The following is a 22,106-nucleotide window of genomic DNA, read 5'->3' as shown; positions in this document are numbered from 1 at the left end:
TGGATTTTATATTGTATTTATGTTTATGTCATATTTGTATTTATATTTATTACAGTATTTTAATGTTTTTATCTCTGTTGTAAACTGCCCAGAGTCCCCCCTTTGGGGGGAGATTGGTGGTGGCTAAATTTAATAAATAAATATATAGCTTTCCTCTGAATTTCAGATTTTGCAAGAGCCATGCTAACAGCTAGAGTACTGAACCAGCATAACCAAGTGCAAATGTAAGCATATATGAATATGTGCAGGCATTCTGATGCTTTCATGTTGGGCAGAAAATGTAATAGCCCAGATCATAGAGTCACTAGGGAAGTAGACCTGAGGAGAAAATCTTACCAGCTGTGTTCTTACGGAGTTCATCAGAAAGTTGGTAGTTCTGTGTTCGAAGTTCTAACAACTGGGCCTACCAAGAGAAACAAAATAAGGTTAAAACAACCCCAAACCTCACCAGGACAAGCCATATAGATGACTAGGTGGGATTAAAGCCAGTTTGGTTCTTATGAAGCTTAAGGCAGGAATTCCTTCCTCGCCAGAGATGGCTGCTCGGCTTCATGGCCGTCAAGTGCTAGGCCACGTACCTATTAATTCAGAAGTTGTGTCTAAACCCTTGAGACTATGAATGGCATTTATGGCACATTTTTTCACTGGCAGGGGGCAATCATCTGTTCTGCATGGCTTCACTCTTGACTGCAATAAAGATTCTAATCTAGCTGAGCTGAGTCTGGGAACTGCTGCCAAGTCAGCAGCTCAAGGAGTTGAGCTAAACCATGAAGCATCAGGAGATTTACTGCTGAGTTTAAGTCAGGAAGCCCAGCAGTTCCCTTCAAACCTTGGGCTCTGAACGTATATTGTTTGAGATATAGTGTATGTGAGTCTTCTGTAAACTGTGGGCAACACTGCTACTAATTCTTAATGATATCAAAAAATAAATCTGTATTATTCTTGACTGATAAAATGAGGTAAAGATTACTCCAGAGCTGCTATTACTGAGGGGGGCATTGAACCTGACTCTCCAAAATCCACCCAGTGAATTAGACTGGCTTTTAAGCATTGGAGAAGGAGGATGCAAAGCAAATGAAAAGGCTCTGTTGGTCCTTCAGTATTGCAATCTACTGGACTTATTCCTATAAATTCTGTGGGGGAACTTATTTTCCCCACTTATTCTTTAATGCTAAAGGCATGACTGCCACTGTTTCCCCCCCCTCCCTTCTAAGGCGTTTAAAACTACACTCCATAAGAACCTTCTGCCAAACCCAGTGTAGCATCTTCCATTATCAACACACCTTATTTCTAACTCTTGGCAGGCAATCGCAAGGGTGAGTTTTTTCAGTGATTAAGACAGCTAATATCTCTGCTCTAACTCTGCACCCTCCTCAGACCACCTGATATTCTCAAGGTGTGCTGAACATGTAAAAAAAACTCTATCAACTGGCCTTTTCCCTCCAGAGGGATACTTGTACTTCAGCACCAAATGAAAAGGAAGTATTAACTGAGAGTTGCAAAGAACTCTGCTGGTATTAGACACTCATCTGAGGTAGAAAGTTTGTTTGAGCCAATAATAATGAAGCCCATAACTGACCAAGTTCCATATGGTACTGCAAACAAAAGTACAGTGTGCACATACACTGAATATTATCCTGATAGCAAAATTGACCAGCTATTTCACTTGTAGAATTTTCCATCGGGCAAAAGACTAAATAAGGATCAGTGGTCTTTTATACTCTGGAAAGTTGTATCTGTGGTCTAAATATGAAGATTAGCAAAAGGAGAAATAAAAGTTTGAGGGATGGTATATATGATCTCTGCTTATTAAATACAACACCTTGAACTGGAGAATGGAACACTATTCACCTTCTTTCATGCTACAACTGGAAAGAGGCAAAGGCAAGAAAAGCAAGAAAAGGACATTGCTTCACTTGCAGAAATGAACTGAAATGGGTCCTCAGTGAACCTGGGAAAACAAGCAATGCACAATAATGCAATTCAGGAGAGGTGGGTGTGTCTGTATACATTTACTTGGCATACAGAAAGCCAGACTTTCCCAACCTGGTACACACCCAATATGTTCAGCTGTTATTGCTACTGGTTATGTTACAGGATTCATCATCTGAAACATTAGGAAGTCACCAGGTTAATTAAAGCTATCCTAGGATAATCAAATTCAAACAGCAGAGCTTCTTTTATGTTTTTGCAAAAGAAGGGATGCTGGTAAGCACAGTTTGTAATGTAGGGGATGAGAAAAACAGTCTCTGGAAACATTCCTTCTCTTATATATTCTGCCTAAAAAGATACCAGCCCCATTTTCTTTTGACTCCAAGCCACCCTAGTACAGAGAGGACCAGCCAGTTCCGCATCTGCCTGGCGGGGGAGAGGGAGCCAAAGTCAGGCAACGCAATACTAACCAAGGCTGAATGCCAATATTATTAGGGAGGCGGCTCTATTCCATAGGACAAGAGCCACCTCATCCATTAATTAATGTATTCCCAAGGCAGTCTTCCTCACAATCTGCGTCCTCCAGATGTGCCGAACTACAACTTCCAGAAGCTACGCTGCCGAGGGATCTTGGGAACTGTAGTCCAAACAGACCAGCTCGGGGCAGGCTGGCTTCAGGAGCTTTAAACGAGCATTTGAAGGCTCGAAGCACAATTGCGGTGAATGTGCGTAGAAAACATAGGGAAGCAGCTGAGGGGGGCTCCCCGCTCATTACTGAGTGCGTGCTCCACGGGAACCCCGATTTTGCCCCTGTCGCATGGGGAGCAGCCCGAAAAAAGACGTTTCCCCGATGCACAGCTCTTCGGACATCGCGCCCGTGGCCACACTCTCCGCTGGAAAAGCTTCCCGGAATCGGAGCCCACTCCTCCACGCGCGCTTCTCTTCCCCACCCCCGTCCCCTTGCTCTGGGGATGCTTCGCAGGCCCCCGCCGGCATCCCCCGGTTTTCTGCTCCCCGCCAGCCAAACGCACCTGCATGCGCTCGAACTCCTCTTCGGACAAGGCCTGCGCCATCTTCCCTCCCCCGCCGCCCCCCAGGCTCGGCTCCAGCTTGGTACGATCCAAAGGAGAGAGGAAGAAGGAATGGCAAGGCTGCCCCTGCCCGCTCGTGGAGGAGGATGACGAGATGGCTTTAAGAAGATATCATAGAGGGAGCAGGAGAGAGGACGGATGTTTTCATTGGCGTTCTCTTTTTCTTGTCTGCACCGGAGGAAGGAACAGAGGAACCGGCGGACTGGAACTTGGAGGCCGGAAGTGCATAGAGATGAGAAGGCACTGTTAAAGAATGGCGATTCGCAACCGGATCTTGGAGTTTGAGAAAGGAGGAGAGCGGTGTGAGTAAGAGGAGAAAGTGTAGTACTGCAGGTCGGATCCTCCCATAGAAACAGAAGCCTAGAAAGGATGCCAGCGTTTTCCCGCGAGGGTCATAGAGATGCCGGAAGTGACAGTAGTTGAGCGCATAGAAAAAGGTGGCGACGCCGCCCGCTGTGTCATAGATGAGAGCGAAATGGCCGAGGCGGCGGCGGCGGCTTCGGAAGTAATCGATAACAATTGAAAGACGCGCGTCCTCAACGCTCTTCTCCTTTCCGGGGTCACATCACATATCTTCTCCCCTCCAGCATCCAATGTAAGATCGCCAGAGGCGGACGGAGTCGCGCGACCTCTCCTGCCTCCACCGAGGATCGTCTCGAGCAGAGTCTCTGGGAGTAGAAGCGCTTTGATTGGCAGAGGGCGCCTTACAACGAGTTCATCGGCCCCTCGCAGTCCTCCTGGAGTGGAGATCGGGAGAATGGGACCGAAATATTTTGCATGCACAGCAGGTGTTCAAGAGCTGCTCCCCGTAACAGGGATAATCAGGAATAATGGACAAACCCATGCAAGTGCATTTCTTACAGGAAAGAAAGCAGAAGGCTGCAATCCTATACCAACTAAATTGCGATTAAGACCCCTTTCGTTCAATAGCATTGCTAGTTATGTAGAGGAATGTGCTGTAAGGGTGTAATCCTAAACCCATTTACCTAGGGAAACTTAGACTATGTCATGCAAACATTCATAGGAAAGAAAGTCTCTCCGAGAAGATTCCCAGGTCTTAACATCAATATATTTGTTTTTTAATCCTTTCAATAGTCTGATTCTCGAGACCCTGCAGTTTTTTTGGCAAGGTTTTTCAGAAGTGGTTTTGCATTGCCTCCTTCCTAGGGCTGAGAGAAAGTGACTAGCCCAAGGCCACCCAGCTGGCTGTGTCTGAGGCGGGACTAGAATTTACAGTCTCCGGGTTTCTAGCCTTAGCCACTGCAGGGAACTGGCTCTTTGATTTATACAAGCTACCTAAATCTCTTACAGCTGTTCATATACTAAACCAGATTTGCTTATTTCACACAATATGAAAGCCACAGTATCATATGTGAAATAAACTCTATTTTTTTCCAGAGAGAATGAGTTAAATCCAAGCTTTATCCACGTAACAAGTCTCATTCTGCAGCTGTTCCTTTTCCCCCATTTATTTCTCTTGTAATTAGCAGTTTGAGGCCCACTCACTCTTTTTAAGTGGATTAGAGTTTGAATTAAATCTTCTGCTGTGCTTAACTTTCCATCACCACCTTCTATTTTATGAATATAATCAGTTGTTAACCTTTCAAGTCATAAACAGTAGTTGTGAACTAAAATCTGCAAATTATTTTGTAACTAATTCATTTGCACTGAATGTGCCACAAGACATGTTAAGATTCCAGCCTAACAAGTCTGTCTGGGAGGGCCACCACCATCTGAACTCATGCCCAGTATTAGGAAGTTAACATGATACTGAGGAATAGCTTCATACAGTTAAAATTTTGAATCAGGACCACTGCAAATAAGGCTGTCAGCCTCAAAAGCTATCTTACCCAGCCATTAGCAGCTTCCCAAAATGTATGAAACGTACTGGCCACAAATGCTGTGCTCTCAGGCAGAGAACATTCCTAATTTCTAAAGCGGTGCAAAAAAGAGACTCCAATCTTCAGTGTAACTGTTCAGATTGGGATTTGCCTTCCCCTTTGAAACTGTTGCTAACAGAAGCTAATTTTATTAACCTTATCACTCACTGTATGGCAAACCAGACACTCATTATAATATTGTAGTCATAAGTATGTATCTGTTTATGAGAAATAACTTTGTATTATCTAAATACAAAGTTATTGTAAATAGATACATGTTTCATTTTGCCAGACATGGTGCTACACGGTATTAAGCTTTCCTGCAATTTAACTGTTTCGTTTGTAAATAAAATCCTCAGTTCCTTGAAAGCCTGCTAGGTAGCCTATAATTCACAATTCTCTTAGTCTCATCCTGAGGTGCTAATATCAGGTTCCTATCCCTCAGTAAATACAATCATGTCATTTATGAAGGATGCTTAATTTGCATAATTTCTTTTGCACATATTCATGAACAAGTGGCACCTCAATGAGCACATTCCTTATTTGTGAGTGTTCGCAGGAAATAGCACAGGCAGACTTCATAAATGACTAGAAATAGATGCATTCAGCCCTCTAGAATCAGAAATGTGCATCTGAATGCCAAGTATATTATGGTTTAGTGACCCTGATTTTACTGCCTTTAGTAAAAGCATGGATAAAACGTATCAGTTACAAAGATTACATCTGAACTTTGTTGTTGTCTGACTTCAGAACAAAAACTAAAACACTGGTGGTCAATTGGAACCCCAGGGGCCAAATCACATTGTTATTGAAGTGTGGAATAACTCCCTTCTCAGCCATCCTTGGTGTAAAATGAGGTTCATGAATATGAGTTTTCACCAGCTTGAATTCAGATCTTTTTTTTCAGCATCAGAAATCTCTTGATCTTCTGGCCACCAACCAGATGTGGCTTTTTAAAAAATGAACTGAGACACCTTAAATTTTGCAAGACACAATGATGAAACAGATGGCACAATTAATTGGCTGTAGAAAATGGTCATTGTTCATTTATTTGTTTAGAAGCTTCTAGTACTGGTAATTGGGAATGTTTAAACATACAAAATAAAATGATAGAAAGTGGCATCTGGGTCATTAAGGATGTAGAATCCACAAAAGAGGAAAAAAAGTCTCTCCCCTCTGCAGTTCTCCCCCTTCTTTCATCCCCTGAACAGTCCAACTCAACTCATGTTAAGAACTGCAACCACTTGCCCAACCTAATCTTTCCAAGTGGCTCTGCCCTCATCCCTCTTTCTTCTTGCTACAAGGCATGCTGAAATACCACTACGCAACATCTCACTTACACTGACCACCCAATCCAATATCCTTGTCTCCTACTCAAGAAGGTCTCAGCTGAGAAGCTGCCCAGATGTGCATAATTCCCACTCCCACATCGTCACGTCCTCCTGTAGAATCCAACCTATATCATCCTGTACATCTTCAGACCCCACTCCTCTTAGGAAGTTCCTCCCAGATTCAGAGTTATCCCTCCTGAAAAACAAGTGCCAAGCTCCTTTTTTAATCTAGACATTCAATAATGCCGGAGGTCTAAGGGTTTGTGTGTTCAGATAACCTTTTGGAACAGGGTCATCTTAAGAGCATTCATATACATGGTGGTGATGAAGTTTCCAGTGAAGCCCAAATGATTGTCTTTGCAACAATATTTGCTCATTCTTTTAAACACCCAGAGATCAGGTCATAGATCAGCTTTCAGTATTTTTAAAGTCTAACAAATTAGTAAACAGTCCTATTTGCTGTGTTTCTACTAACATCAATCTGGTAAGCAAGAAATTATTTTAAAAAAACACTGATTATAATTTAATTTATCCTACAAAAACAGGGGAGATGGTAATTAAATTCTGCTGAGCAGCCATGACACTTCAATAGTCATATGTGCAATTACAAGAACATCACTTACTTTTCTTTGACCTCCACCTTTGCCCAGTGAAGTTCCAAGAGGCACTGTCTCATCCCCCCTCCACATGGGCTAGCTGTATCGTGAAGGAGAGTGCCAAGCAACTCAGATGTTAAGGTTTCACTAACTAGAAAGTGGCAGTTTAGTAAACTTTGAAACCATTACAGGAAAAGGCTGAGATGTACAAATTAAAAAGTCCAGTATCTATATAAAATAAAGCTCTCTTTTTTAAAAAAGGTAGTGGCTCTCTGCTTTGCAAAAACACTATGAAAGAAGTCCACTTTCCTCCTCCCCTCCCAATTCTGCCCAAATTATATACAGCAAAGATGCAAGAGTGTAAAATAAAGGTTAGAGTGAAGGAATCAAGGTTTGTGATTACATGCTCCTTGCACAGCATTAAAGCCATACGCTACTGAAGTTTGGAATAGGTAATGGAGATGCACAAATTTATCACACTGAGTTTCTGAGCCTTAATGGGTGCAGATAACATACAGTCCTACAATTTGCAACAAAATTCTGTTTCTACTAGGAAGGAAGTTTGGTACTACATAGTTCGAGCTCACCTTCTGTAGGAAGAAAGTTCAACCGTGAGGCTCCTCCTTTTTGTTAAAAGGGCACCTTTAAAAATACAGAATATTATGGAAGGGGTGGAAGCTGAAAAGAGGAGCCTCCGAGATTTGAAGCCGGTGAGTGTAAGCGGCAAAGTCTGCATTGGGCCAGAACAAGACGTGTAAAATGGTGAAGCCATTTCCAGTGCCTCCATCCCTACTGCCCCCAATGCCAAGAGCTGCCATCATGAATCGTCTTCCATGCTGAAGCTGGAACGGCGGCTGCTGCCCTTTGAGGCACCAGGAGAGACAGAGGAAAGGAGTGGATCAGAGGCACCCAGTGGGGACAGAGCAGTCCCATCGTCCATAAGAACGTCTTGCAAGGCTCCCCCATCAGATCCCAGGGCAAGACCCAGACCCAGCTCTTCAGCTGAAAAGGGCAGATCCAGGGACTCTGCAAATGGGGCAGCTGGGTCTCCTCCCAAGGACTGTGCCAGAAGCCCCTGGGTGGAAGTCAAAGGCAACCCATGCATCTGGACCTGCAGTTCCAGCTCCTGCAGAAGAAATCACAGAAAGGCTTATGAGACTCAGCAGCAGGCCTGAGCTGCGCTCTCTCTTTCCCATCCCATCCATCAGCTTCTTCCCTACCTGTACTCGTAGCTGCAGGCTGCGGTTAGCTTGCTCTAATTTGCGCTGTCTCAGCTCCATCTCCTTGGAGCGCTGCTGTTCCTTCTGCAATTTGCGGATGTAATCCACTGAGGCCTTCAGGATAGTCCCTTTATTCCAGCGCATTTCCCTAAAATATGCAGTGGAGGGAGGTGAGAGAGAACAGGAATTAAGCATCCTTAGATCTTACTCCATCTGACTCTCTAAAGATAGTTTCTTTCAACTGGGCCCTACAACAACTCCCAGTATGCCCAGTTATGTTATGAAAGGCAACATTCAGTCCTGGATAAACCTTTAGTTTATACCAGCAGTGGGAATGTGTATGACTAAACCAACACATACATACAGGATTCTCAACGATAGCGACTTTCTATGTACACTGCATCTCACGCTATTTTATTTTATTCATGTACAGGTAGTCCTCAGTTAACAACCATAATAGGGACCAGAAAACTGGTTGTTAAGCAGTGAGGTCATTAAGTGAGTTACCACAACCCGATTTTACAACCATTATGACAGTTGTTAAGCAAATCACCACTGTCATTAAGTGATTCATGGGTTGTTAAGTGATTCCAGCTTCCCCAACAGATGTTTTTTGCTGGAAACTGGCAAAAAAGGGTCACAAATCACAATCAGGTAACCACAGGACACTACAACTGGTTGTAAATGTGAGCTGGCTGCCAGGTGCCTGAATTGTGATCATGTGACTGCAGAGGTGGTGTGACATTGTATGACAGTCAGAAGTATGAGTACAGGTTGCAAAGCACTTTTTCCGAGGCCATTGTAACTTTGGACTGTTGTTAAATGAACAGTCATTAAGCGAGGGCTACCTGTATTCAGTGTTATATACCATCAACTCTCAAAGTCTCCACAAGCTAATTTCTACACTGTACTGAGTCATGGTTAGTTTAGAGGGCTGTTGAATAAACTACAGCTGGCTATGGTTAACATTGTACTGTGTCATAAATCAACATGAAAGTCACCATGGTTGAATTCATACCAAAATCAAGCCACCTTTTAAAAACTGTATATAAAGATGCATATGCATCACTCAGGGAGGCTTGGTGCAATACACAATCAAGCCTATATAAGCTTTTGTCCCTTTTTGCAGATAATTACTATCTCATTTTGATTAAATAGTTATCAACCTGTCAGACTTACGGATCATTAGATTTGGGGATGAGGGTCCCCAGTTCTTTGATTCGGTCATTTATATTAAACCGCCGCCGTCGTTCAACTGCAAAAAGAGAGAGTTCTATTAGAGGGTCTGTGGAGAGATGGAGGACCCCTGCTTTTGCCAGAACTATTAATGATAAAAGCGAATAATGTCTCTGGTATTTTTCCAGCAAGCAAAGCCATTTGCTATTATAGCATCCAACTGAACCTCTGACAGTCCTTAGATAAATTCCCCATTATGCTAAGCTACATTCAAAGTCAGGTACTGTATATATTGTGATTCCACACAGGGATAGTACCATTCTTGGGCACAAAATTCAAGTTCCAGATTCTTTAAAGGCAAAGGTTCCCAGCCTCATGGCTCTAAAAAATATACTTTGAAATATGCTGGCAAAAATGTCAAAAATCTCATCCCACACGAATCTGCTTTAAGATCTTCTGAGGCTGTTCTCCAAGTACTTCTGTTACTCAAATAATGCCACTGAAAAACAGAAAAGGGCTTGCTTAGCAGTGGTGCCTCCTTAAAGAGACTCAGGTATACTGCAATCTTTTTCAAAAGCAAGCAAAATATTTTATTTATCCAGGCATTTCAACACTGTAACTTTTTTAAATTGGAGCTTAGCCCTTTTATTATTGTAGTAACACTGAATTACAATTAACTTTGATCTGGCCTGAAATCATTAATAGGGTGATGGCAGGCATATAAATATTCTTAAAAATAAAGATGCAAATTATTTCAGTGGCTGGCAAATAGGGATCTCTGTATCTGTTTATTTCCCCATAGTTAACTGGGAACTGAATTATGCACTAGATAAGCTATCCAGTATGGATTACTATTACTATACTTTCTTGGCACAGACACTCAGTTTTCACTGTGTAGAACATTGGTTTTGTTACTACATCACACCCTGCATGAACACTGCATTTGACCCAGGCAGGACACGACAGTTCCATAACTGGTGTCTTAGGTTAGTTTTTTTTAAGAAATAACATTATTGATAAGTGACTGCCTCTATCCTGAAAAGACTTTTCATAAATATGCATATGTTGTCAGTACTTTCAGCTCTTTTCCATTTCTATTAATAGAAATCAATTCAGGAATGTGCCATATTCCAACAAAACCAATTGGACCCTTCCTGCATTTGTGCACAGAATCCTTCCTGTGTTTGCATAAAATCCTGAACTGGCACAGAACACAAAACACAGCTGAACAATGGGGCCCCAGGGCCTAGCACAGAAAAATGTATGACAAAATGCAGCACTGGGTGGGGGGAGAGGAAAGAAATAAATGTGTCAACCAATCCTTCCCTCCTACGCCCAATAAATGATAGGCCAACCCAAAGCATCTTCTACAAGCTGTCTCAGCTGCTTATTCTGCCTCAGGCCTCATCACATCTATGTCTGGCAGCCATATCATTTTACTCTCTCCCCCACTTCTAGACTCCAGTGGGTCAAAATCAACCTTTCCTCAGCCCCCACCCTTGAATCAGCTCCTCACAAGCCCAGCTAGTATAGTATCCCTAGCCTCCAAGCCAACATACGCTTAATTTAACAAAAACTTTTAAGCGAAGCCACTGGACCTCTGCTTTCAACATCGTGGAAAGGGCTTTCTTAGCAGTGGTGCCTCCTTAAAGAGACTCAGGTATACTGCAATCTTTTTCAAAAGCAAGCAAAATATTTAATTTATCCAGGCATTTTATTTATCCAGATTATCTGGATTTTTCAGCTTAAAGCCTTCACTATTACTAAGGATCTCATGGGAGAAAGCTTGCCCAAGGATTTCCAAAGAATCTTGAGGCTACATACGGATTTAAACATGGGCTTTCACTCAATTAAGGAGGTCTTATGTTCAGGGGAGAGAGCCAGTCTGGTGTAGTGGTTAAGACCCTGGGGTAAAAACCGGGAGACGGTGAGTTCTAGTCCCACCTTAGGCACGAAGCCAGCTGGGTAACTTGGACCAATCACTCCCTCTCAGCCTTAGGAAGCAGGCAAGGGCAAACCACTTCTGAAAAACCTTGCCAAGAAAACTGCAGGGACTCATCCTGGCAGTCTCCAAAAATCAGACACCATTGAATGGATTAAAAAAAATGTTCGGGGGGGGCACAAAATAAATATTTTTTATCTGATACACAAGGAAAGGAAATCCTTCTTCCAAGAAAGCACACAACACCTCTTGTTCTTACCCATAACAGTTGCCCAATCAAATAGAGGGGGATGTTTAACTGAATAAAAAATATGAATTTTCTTTTATTATACTGCATACATTTAAAGACTACAAAAGAATGAAGAATAAAGATACAAAAGGCAGAATGAAAAACAGAACATAAGTAAAAATATTGTGAAGGGGAATTTGGTGACGCATTCTCCCTTCCCTTCCCTTCTTTATTCCCCAACCACTAACCACTATTTAAATATTTATGCTACACTTTTAATATTTAATATTAAACAATGGAGAATTTTGCTTATCTCTGTTTAAGACATTTCATCTGTTGCTTTTAATTAGTTTCTTAACTCTTTCCTAGAAGCCATATGAATCCACCTTGCTGTGTAATGTGTTGTATATAGGGGTGCTATTGCTGTTTAAATTTGGTTAAACGTCTGTTATGAATATACAGGTAGTCCTTGCTTAATGATCATTTGTTCTGCGACCGCTTGAAGTCACAACGGTGCTGAATGAATGGTAGTTACAACTGGCCCTTGAAGTTATGGCTGTTGCCATGCCCCCTCAGTCACATGATCAAAAATTGGGCATTTGGCAGCTCACCCACATTTATGACCACAGGGTATGCTTCAATTCCCCCCACCCATCTCCCCATCTCTGCCCTTCTGTCTGCCCTGCTGCCCCCAGCTGACCTTCGCCATCTTCTTCCTCACACTGTCAACGAGGCTCGCCTGGACGAGACAGCTGCTGACCCTTCATGAGGCCTCCCTGATGCCATGCAAGGGGCCAGCACCTGCCTCCGCCGGACACACCTGGTCAGCAGCAGGAGGAAGAAGACAGTGAAGGTCAGCTGGGGGCAACAGGGGTAGGCATTGGTGGAATGCAGGGCAACCAAAAGGGCACAGATTGGGGGGGAGATAGGCAGGTGGGGGAAGTGGGAAGCAGAAGTGAACACAGCACAGCAGGGCAGGGCAGGAGAAGCGTGAGGTCCTCACCTAACAACCGCAACTGGGATTACCAGAACTGCCATTGCTAAGTGGTGCGGTCACGTGATGTTTCGCCTAACAACCGCTTCACTTAGTGACAAAAATCCCAGTCCCATGACAGAGAAGGACCAAATGTTTATGCCTTCTGAAATCCATCTGAGCGGGGAGGGGGGAGGAAGAGGGGCAATGAAACAATCCAAGATGCAACAGAGATGTGGAAGAAGCCAATGCTTTCTGCCTTTTCCTCATCGAATTGTCGGGATTAAAAGGAACTGTTTTTCTGCAAGGACACAAATGGCCTGTTCCAACACTACACTAAGTCATGGTTGGTTTTATCACAATTTCTTGACCGGCTTTATACAGCCTGTTAATCCATGAAGTCGGGTTTACAAACCACAGGGGTTAGCCTTGGGGTTCGGCAATATGCAGAACCAAACCAACAGACCTCATTAATGCTTAGCACAACATGCAGACCCAGCCCCAGAGACATTGCCACAACGGTTTTGTTTTTGCTCAGCTTCCAACTCTTTCTCTTCCTCTGCTCCAAAAGAGGCAAGCGCTCAAGAGTAGCAGCTCGGGGCCACTTACAATCCCACAAGTGGACAGAAGACACTTCAGTCTTCCTTGGATCAGTGGCCCATGTCCAGGGCGTGCTGATTACCAAAGAGGTACAAACGGTTCTAGACTAGGTGGAGTTTGCTCTGCTCCTGCAAGAACTCTTTCCACATACTGTGAGTAAATAAAACTCAGATTAATTGAGAAGAAGGGAAAGCTAAGAATCAACGAGATATATTTTGCGATAAAGGAACCAGCATACGTGTTACGGCTTTGAAAATTTTAAATGTGCAAGCAGACCAAACAGATTCAGATTTGAAATACTGGAGACAATAAATCAGGCCAGATTAGGATAATTATGTCCAGTTTCACGCAGCAAAAGTTTGTTCCTGATCTCCTCTCTCTCTCTTTCACACACACACACACGCACACAGCGAAGCTCCCCCAACTGAGGGAAAAAAATATATTTGCTACATGCTGCTCAGTTTTACTCAGAATAAAGTTCTGCTGATTTCAAAGAGACTAGAATTTAGTGATCAAGCACCTGCTTTGCCTGTAAAAGTTTTGCAGCTTTAAGCCCTGGCATCTCTATTCAAAAGGATCAAGTAGAAGATGAAAACCCCAGAGAGCCAATCAGAGGTGGGACAAAAAAACCTGACCTCATGCAAGACAGTTTCCTCTTACCAAAAGAGGCAAGTAGGTATATGTAGGGTCTCATAGACATGAAAATATTTTTGCCCTTTTTCTCAGCACTGAAATATCCATTTCAAACCCAGAATAGGAAGTCACGAATAGTTCCTTCAAGAGGCCACTCACTTAAATTGTGGTTGTCTTTCTTCTGCCTCTCCTTCAGAAATGCTTTGGCTTCATTTTCTGCAAAGGGGCATAAATTAAGACAGAAATAATAATAAAGCCATCCCCATTCCCAGCTGTTTTCCATATGGGTCTAGAGGTCTTGGGGAAATCAAGATGCCAGATGTGGTAGCAATATACTACTGCAAACTCTTCTTTCAGCTTTTAAAAGGAACAAAGATACAGGTAGTCCTCAATTTACAACCATTTGTTCAGCAATTCTTTGGAGTTACGGTGGTGCTGAACTAAGGGGCTTATGTCCGGTCCCCAAAATTACGGATGTTACAACACCCCTGTGGTCATGTTATCAAAATTCTGGCACTTGGCAGCCTGCTCATGCTTACGACCCCAGGGGCGCTTCAACTCCCCCCACCCGCCTCTCTCCCCCCATCTATGCCCTTTTGGCCCCCTGCACTCTGCGGTCCCTGCTGCCCCAGATGACTTTCACCATCTTCTTGCTCCCGCTGCTGGCAAAGCATGCCCGGCCTGGCCCTTTGTGAGGCAGCTGCTGGCCGCATGAGGCTTTCTTCCCAAGGTCATGCACAGCAGTTTCCTTGTGAGACCTGGGCAAGACAGCCTCACATGGCAAGCAGCTGCCTCACAAATTGCCAGGGCAGGCACACCTTGTTAGCCACGGGAGCAAGGGTCAGCGGAGCACAGGGTGGCAGGGTCCTCGGGGTGCAGTGTGGCAAGGGCGACTGTGGCCGGAACTGGGCTGGGGCAGCTGCAGCTTTGCGCTGAACTGCAGCCCCAGAGCCATGTTACACCAAAAAGCCCCTGAGCTGCAGCGTGGCTAGCAGCCCCACAGCCATGAGGTTCTGGGGCTGCTTGCCACCCTGCAAGGCAGGGGGCAGGGTGCCCTAAAGGGCAGAGATGTGGGGGGAGATAGGCAGGTGGGGGGAGTTGAAGAAGAGGCAGTCTCTTACTTTAGCGAGGCTCGGGGCTGGGAGGGACCAAGCCTGGAATGGCTTGGATTGTGGTAGGTCCTCAGCTAATAACCAGTGGAATTCAGTTAACGATGGCAGCAAGGAATGCTGGGGTTGCTATTACTAAATGATGCAGTCACGTGACATGGTGCTTTATGACCGCATCACTTAGTGACAGAAATTCTGGTCCCAATTACTGTCGTAAGTCGAGGACTACCTGTACTGATCTTTCCTCCTGTATGGGGAAAGAGACATGTCCTCCTGGCAGCTATTCCAGAAGCATCTCCTAAACTCTCACTAATGGTTCAACTCTGGCTATGCCACTGTTTTCGTTCCCTGCAACGTAGCACCTTTCTATGCTGAACACGGCATGTTTTCAGTTCCTTCAACTAAGTACCTGACATCTCTCTCTTGATATTGGGCAGGTCCGCCGGGCAGGAGTTGCTGACAGTTACAGCTGGCTCCATCATTCCTGGGTTCCTGTACACGTCCAGGAGGTTTCCAGAGACTGGCAGCTGTGCAGAACAGAAAAGAATTGAAATGACTTCCAGGCTAGCAGCTCAGGAAAGTCTGCTCTAACATTAGACGTCTACTTTCTAATCTACCTTCTAATCTACATCAGAAGGCAGCACCTGGCAACTAAGAGCTATGGCGGACCCCAAGTTACTGAGGGAGCTTGCTTCCTATTGAGCGGGGTTCTGATCCTGCATCTCCCCAGCTAATCCAACTCTCTGCCCACTACTCCATGTTGGTTGATCTTAATGGCCACTAGGATGCTCTCGTGAAGAAATAAATAGGTTCTATACTCCTCTGACATTCAAGAGTAAAGGTAAAGGTTTCCCTTGACGTAAAGTCCAGTCGTGTCCGACTCCAGGGGGCGGTGCTCATCTCCGTTTCAAAGCCTTGGAGCCGGCATTGTCCATAGGACACTTCCGGGTCATGTGGCCAGCATGACTCACGGAACGCCGTTACCTTCCCGCCGAAGCGGTACCAATTAATCTACTCACATTTGCATGTTTTCGAACTGCTAGGTGAGCAGGAGCTGGGATTAACAACGGGAGCTCACCCCGCCGCGCGGTTTCGAACCGCCGACCTTCCGATCGGCAGCTCAGCGGTTTAACCCGCAGCGCCACCGCGTCCCTTATCGGCAATCTTAGAATGTGCAAAACAAAACTTGTAACCACATGTAAAAGATGGGGCCTAATCCCATGTTAGCTATGACAAAGTCTGCATGACTTTGAACATGGCAGCTTATCCCAACTCAGAAGGCTGCTGCAATGGGGTCTGAGTACCATGATCTGTTTTGGTTATAGCTGCTGGAATGCCATGGAAAGAGTAAATGCGTAAGAGGTACAGCATTTTATGTATCTCCTGCTTCTATGGCATTCTAGAAATTCCTGGAGGGACCATGCCTGACAATTTGCCTCCCTAAGATACTGGGTATCATTTTTTTAACCCAAAACTACTCACAGTGCTGGGCATCTGCAGGCCACCATAGTTTAGGATTTCATCATTGTAGCTGGACTCCAGGCTGATAATCTCGTCAATGACATCATCAATCTGACAGAGAGGAGAGTGGGGTGGGGTTAGATGGATCTGAGATGAGGGGGGCCAGCTGGAAATATTCGGGAAGCAAGGAGGGGGGGAAAAGGCAAGAAAGACTGTGGGAACATGAGGGATGAAGGGGATAGCAGAATTTCTACTCACCTCTTTCTCAGAGCTGGAACCAATGTTGAGCATAGCCATCGGGCTATTGGGGGCACTGCCAGTGCCTCCTGCCACTCCCTGCTGGTGAGGCAAGCCAGGTGGGGGCTCAGGGGCGGAAGCAGCCTGTGGTGAGCAGGTGGGCGCACCAGGGCTAGTCCCAGTTAATGCCTGTGTTGACATCTTGCCCCCCATTGCGGTAGAAAGATACTGTTTGACTTGCTGTCTCTGTGCCTGTTGGATGTGGTACTTGGTGGGGTTCTCCAGGTGTGTTTGAACCTGAGTTTAAGTGGAAGAGGGGGGGGAAAGTATGGGTCAACCATCACTGGGGTGGTGCGATTCAACAACCTGCATATGCAATAGGGTCAGACGGATTTCCAAGCATGCCAAAATGCTGCAGGAAATGAACCAAAGTTAGCAAGCTAAAAGCCTACTTCTGCTCCTAAATGCTGGCAAATTGAATTTGAACCTCATCCACAGTTACATACAGAAATGTAATCAAATCAGCAGAAGGAGCTGAGCTCTGAGTTATGCTTGCTGGGCGGAGACTGCTGTCACAACCACCCCTCCCTGCTGTTCCCACTGAACTCAAATTTCCACTCCAAGTTTGCACTCCAGGTGAAGAAGTGGCACTGCACCTGCAGCGTAGCCTGGCATCAGGAGACATAAGGACAAGGAAACTGGACATCCAGCCAGCTTGAACTTAAATCTATTTACAGAGAACTTGCTAATGCCTTTTGCACCGGCTTACATTAGATTTACAAACAGGGGACATAAAGAACACTGACACAAATTGATATCCCCTTCCCCTTGCCCAACAGGAGAACTGGATCCTCAGCAGCCAATCACAGCATATCCCAAGGAGTAAGCAATACATAGTTCCCCTGGCTGGGCACCCTCCAGAAGTTTGTACTTCAACTCCTAGCCTTCCCTAGCCAACATGACCATTGCTGAGAATTCCAGGAGTTACAGCCTTTCATCTACCTGCTGCAGAAGGCGATAGGACGCTAACTCAGGAGCTAACTGCAGCATGATGCAAGGAATAAACAACACAGCCTCCTCCAGCATGGGGGTCCTCCAGATGTTTGGACTTCCAACTCCCATAATTCCCTGTCCAGGGTGACCATTGCTAAGAATTTTGAGCTATGGAAGTCCATTGTACTATGATATACACCAGATCGAGAGAATGCAGCTCTTAGATCTTTCATTGGAGAAGGAGGCAAGATCATTCTGGTCCCATGACTACAGAAATACAGATGCAAGGAGATGGAACCAGGTGAAAGGGCACTTGGGCCAAGCAGCTATGGCCAAAAATGAGAGGAAGGCCATGCAAACTACCTTAGGGCTCCAAAGGCAAAGCACATACCACATCTGAACCATTTTTGCTTCACTGTTCATCCTTTCTAAGCATGATAATGTTGGAATTATCAGGGGTCAACTCAGCATTGTCTCATAAGTGTAAGGGGGTCTTTCTAGTAAACGCATCTCTACTGTGCTTGTGGGATGTCACATGGGTCACCTGATTTCCACTTCCTCCTCCTCCTTGGGTTTGGGGATTAACAATCTCCATTTTACCTCTTGGGCACATCTGCAAGCAGGAGATTCTGCAGAATGCAGCTCTCGTCCTCTCATCTCACTTGCACGCAGACATTTCTATTTCCATAGAAAATGTCTACAAAGAACCAGTGATGAATAAGTGCTTTCTACTATGAAGCTTTCTACTTCGCAAGATTGTTGTTAGCTGCTTGGAGTTCTTTTATTAACCTTTAAAAACTCCATCAGAGAATACCTCAAGTGAAGGAGGAAAATCCCTCTCAGATTGCCTGTCGATTCCAAACTGGTGGTACCAACATCTTCTTCTGCCCAGTTCCTTTTGTAAGATCAAACCTGATATTCCCTCCCGTGCAGAGTTGCCTCCTCTTTTCTCTTACCTTCAATACCTCCACAGGCACCTGGGCAGGTGCAGGGCGAGCTAGTGGGCTCACAGAAATCGCCGGTGTGGATGGTGCAGCAGGTGCAGGAGTGAACTGTGCTGCCTGCTGCTGCTCCCGACGTTCCTGCTCTTGTGTCTGTGCCCGCATCAGCTGCTGCCGGAGTAGAACCCGGGATGACATGCTAGGACCTTGAGCTGGAGCCCGTGGAGGGCTGCGGGAAGGAGAGAGGGAGACCATCAGATTTATTTTACTGCTTGGGCCAGTAAATCCTCCAAAAAAGTCTCACTGGTAAGAGAATGCCAGTCCCTAAAAACAAGCGGGACAGAGCAACCTGGGCACATTTCAATATTTTTTTTATATCCTATATTAGGTAAGCTGCCAAGAGTTGTCAGAACGCAGCAGGAATGCAATAAATAAATAAATCAGGCTGTTATACTGAGCATCATTAGAATAGTTTTTTGTTAGAAAACACCTTCTTTACACTAATGGAGCAACAATGCGCTACAATGATAGAGAAAGGAGGTGTATCTTTCCTGAGAGGCTTAGTAAGGGCAACTGATGAGATCGGATGTCAGGTTGCAGGTTGGCATTAGTCCCCAAGGCCCAACCCTTTAAGGTACTACTGGGGATAATCCCAGAGTCAAGGAGTCGTGAGTTGGTGGAGAGCAGCAGTTGCCCGTTTCTGTTTTGCGCAACAGGTTCCTGAGTAGGCTCAGTCTGGCTGCCAGGACATGGGATTTCAACCTTTAGTGGTGCCACTGGGGGCAGAAGTCTAAGGTCCTCAAAAGCAGAAGGACTGTCCCTGAGTTTAGAAACACTAGCTTGGCCACATTTTAAAGTGAAATAATACACAGCTACCATCTAAGAAATTGCCCTGTAAAACAATGAAATCCAGAATCTAAATGTCTGACTTGCAGATTTAAGAAAGTGATGGGTATTTCATATCTGTATTTGAGTCCATTTGGGGGAAGGTAGGGCACCTAGGTGAGAATGCGGTATCTCAGCTTTCATTTTAAGGGAAAACAAGTATCTAGCCTTTAAGATTACAAAACAGATGTTGACTACAGTAAGCTGAAATCTCCAAAGCCAGAGAAAAGAGTTGAGTAGAATTGTGTGTCTGCCTTTGAGTCATTGTTGATTCCTGGCAACTGCCTGGACTGCAGTTTTCTTGACAAGATTTCAGAAGTGGTTTGCCCTTGCCTGCTTCCTAGGGCTGAGAGAGAGGGACTGGCCCAAGGTCACCCAGGGGGCTTCACACCTAAGGTGGGACTAGAACTCACAGTCTCCCAGTTTCTAGCCTGATGCCTTAACCACTACACCAAACTGGCTGTTAAGTAGTGATAGATAGATAGATAGATAGATAGATAGATAGATAGATAGATAGATAGATAGATAGATAGATAGATAGATAGATAGATAGAGATAAATAAATAAAGCTTCAGTACTCTATGAATCCCTTTACTCCTATCTCTGAATGACAGAAGAAGAGTCAAATTGTACAAGGTAAGTAAATGCATATGCCATATTTGACTGGAAGCAGGAAAAGGAAAGTGTCATGCGCTGCCTGCCTCTGAATAATACTCAGACACTGGTTCGTGGATCAGGCTCTGATTTATTCACAGCGCAGTTACAGCGTCGGAAGAAAAAAGCTGAGAGTGACAGGAGCGCGCCGGTGCGGGGTTTAAATACCCCACGCCGGTCAGCGCCCCCTCACTCGCGGTCACGTCACCCCCCTTTGTCCAATACGTTGCCCTGCCGGTGGGTGAGGGGTTGTGAGGCCCCGCTGGCGTTCCGGGATCGCCCATCATCGGGTTTTCTATTCATCCGGTGATTGCTGTCAGCTGGGCGATCTCCGTTGTATTGGCGCTGATGGCTTGGGTGTGCTCCGTGATCCGTTTAGGTATTGTTTGTTGGCCGTTAGTCGTTGTGGGTTGATGGCTACTTATCTTGAGCCCCTTCACCTCTTTCCTTGCTATTGTCATGTGTGCCATTGCGCTGATGACTTCAGCTCAACGGCACTCATGACATACTGCCCCCTGTCCGAATAGTGCTCCCCCCCGGTTTTCTGGTGTTTTTTTTTTTTTTTTTTTTTTTTCGGTGGAGCTGTCAAACGGCACTTTTTTTTTTTTTTTTGAAATTCCCGCCAGAGTAGTTGTCGCCCCTCCCTTTGCTCCTCCCTCTACCACGTGCCTTCCCAGGGTGTATCCATGGTGCGCATGCCCGGGTCCCGTCCTGGCGTGCGCATGCTCCAGCCACACCCTGTTTGTTTGGCTCAGTTCGGCGAGGAGAGAGGCGTGGCTGGTCGGGTGCTTATCAGCTCCAGGTAGGGCCCTTCTTTTTTTTCCTTTTAAAGTGCGTCGCCTTTGTTGTATCTCCTGGGCGTTGCCCCCAGGTTGCCCTGTTGACTTGCTTGCCACTCCCCCGCGGCCAGGGGGCGGGGGGAGGGTGCTGGCGAACGCTTGTCACCACCTCGTGGGCCCGGGGCGGGGGGAGTGAGTCCCGGGGGGGGGAGGTCCACCCAAGTCGCGGGCTTGGGGGGGCCCTTTCCCTTGGGGCACGGGAGGCGGGGGGGGCCTGCGGGGGGGGTTTTGGCTTGCTGACCTTGGTTGTGGCTTGTCGGGGTATGCCCGGTGAAATGCTCTGGTTAGGTCAGGCGCGTTAACGTTGTGCGCCGCCACCCATTCCGGGTGGGGGAAGTGTTTCCACCTGACCAGATAGTGTAGAGTTCCTCGTTGCTTGCGGGAGTCGAGAACGTCCCTTATCTCGAAGTGGTGTTGCCCGTCGATCATCACCGGTGCGGGCTGTGGCGTGCTTGGGTGCCATCGGGAGGTGGTTGCCGGTTTCAGGAGGCTGGTGTGGAACACCGGGTGGAGTCTCCGTAGGTTGTGTGGCAGGTCCAAGCATATTGCTACCGGGTTCACTATTTGGGTGACTCGGAACGGCCCGATGTACTTAGGCCCCAGTTTTTTCGAGGGTTGGGTTGACTTTAGGAACTTGGTGGATAGGTAGGCCATATCCCCCGCTTGGAACGGCGGTTGTTGGCGCCGGTGCTTGTCGGCCTGCTCTTTGTAGGCTGCCTGTGCATCCTTCAGCGCCGCCGTGATTACTGGCCATGCTTCCGCGATCTTCCGTCCCCAGTCGCTAGCGTCCACCTGGGGTTCCGGGGGTTGAGGTAGCTCCGGTATGGGGACGAAGTCGCGCCCCGAGACTACTTCGAACGGAGTTTTCCCCGTGCTCGTGTGGACGGCGTTGTTGTATGCGACTTCGGCGAACGGGAGCAGTTCAGCCCAGTCGTCTTGGTGGTAGTTAGTATATGATCGTATGAATTGCTCTAAGGTGGCATTAAGAACCTCTGTGGCTCCGTCCGTCTGGGGGTGCCAGGCCGTAGATAGGGCCTGTTGGGTCCCCGTCAGCTTTAGGAAGGCCCGCCAGAATTTGGAGGTGAACTGTGTGCCCCTGTCGGTCACCACACGTGCGGGACATCCGTGTAGCCTGTACACGTGGATGAGGAAGAGTTTGGCTAGCTGTTGTGCGGATGGGACCGACGTGCAGGGGATGAAGTGGGCCTGCTTTGAGAAGTAGTCCTTCACCACCCAGATGGCCGTTTTCTTCTGGCTGGGTGGGAGGTCCACTATAAAATCCATAGAGATTTCCTCCCATGGGCGGGAGGGTTCTGCCACCCGTTGTAATAGCCCCGCGGGTTTGCCTGGTGCCCGTTTGGCCCTAGCGCACGTTGGGCAGGAC

General features: G+C 46.1%; 2 protein-coding genes across 8 annotated transcripts in view; both read right to left on the bottom strand.

Moving 5' to 3' along the window:
- The window catches only part of GRIPAP1 (GRIP1 associated protein 1), a 64,319-nt gene extending 60,833 nt beyond the window's left edge, over positions 1–3,486 (bottom strand). The window contains exons 1-2 of one of the 5 annotated variants that reach the window (XR_010067253.1): positions 2,964–3,486; positions 337–403 (exon numbers count right to left, since the gene is read on the bottom strand). Coding sequence is in view for 4 of the 5 variants with exons in the window: in XM_063294141.1 (XP_063150211.1) it covers positions 337–403; positions 2,964–3,005 (109 nt within the window). In the remaining variant the exon portion in view is untranslated. The remainder of the gene's footprint in view (positions 1–336; positions 404–2,963) is intronic. The other 4 variants (XM_063294141.1, XM_063294143.1, XM_063294142.1 and 1 more) reach the window with 4 other exon arrangements.
- A 2,441-nt stretch (positions 3,487–5,927) lies between these two features.
- TFE3 (transcription factor binding to IGHM enhancer 3) overlaps positions 5,928–22,106 on the bottom strand; it is a 43,546-nt gene continuing 27,367 nt past the window's right edge. For 2 of the 3 annotated variants that reach the window (XM_063294109.1, XM_063294110.1), the window contains exons 3-9: positions 18,360–18,573; positions 16,195–16,707; positions 15,122–15,239; positions 13,763–13,819; positions 9,230–9,305; positions 8,051–8,198; positions 5,928–7,956 (exon numbers count right to left, since the gene is read on the bottom strand). In XM_063294109.1, the coding sequence (XP_063150179.1) occupies positions 7,648–7,956; positions 8,051–8,198; positions 9,230–9,305; positions 13,763–13,819; positions 15,122–15,239; positions 16,195–16,707; positions 18,360–18,573 (1,435 nt within the window). In that variant the 3' untranslated portion in view covers positions 5,928–7,647. The remainder of the gene's footprint in view (positions 7,957–8,050; positions 8,199–9,229; positions 9,306–13,762; positions 13,820–15,121; positions 15,240–16,194; positions 16,708–18,359; positions 18,574–22,106) is intronic. The other variant, XM_063294111.1, reaches the window with a different exon arrangement.

The sequence above is a fragment of the Candoia aspera genome, chromosome 2 (genome assembly GCF_035149785.1).
Source record: "Candoia aspera isolate rCanAsp1 chromosome 2, rCanAsp1.hap2, whole genome shotgun sequence".
In the NCBI taxonomy this organism is placed as follows: domain Eukaryota; kingdom Metazoa; phylum Chordata; class Lepidosauria; order Squamata; family Boidae; genus Candoia; species Candoia aspera.
The sequence above is the reverse complement of the archived record's forward strand: the minus strand, read 5'-3'. Positions and strand labels throughout refer to the sequence as shown.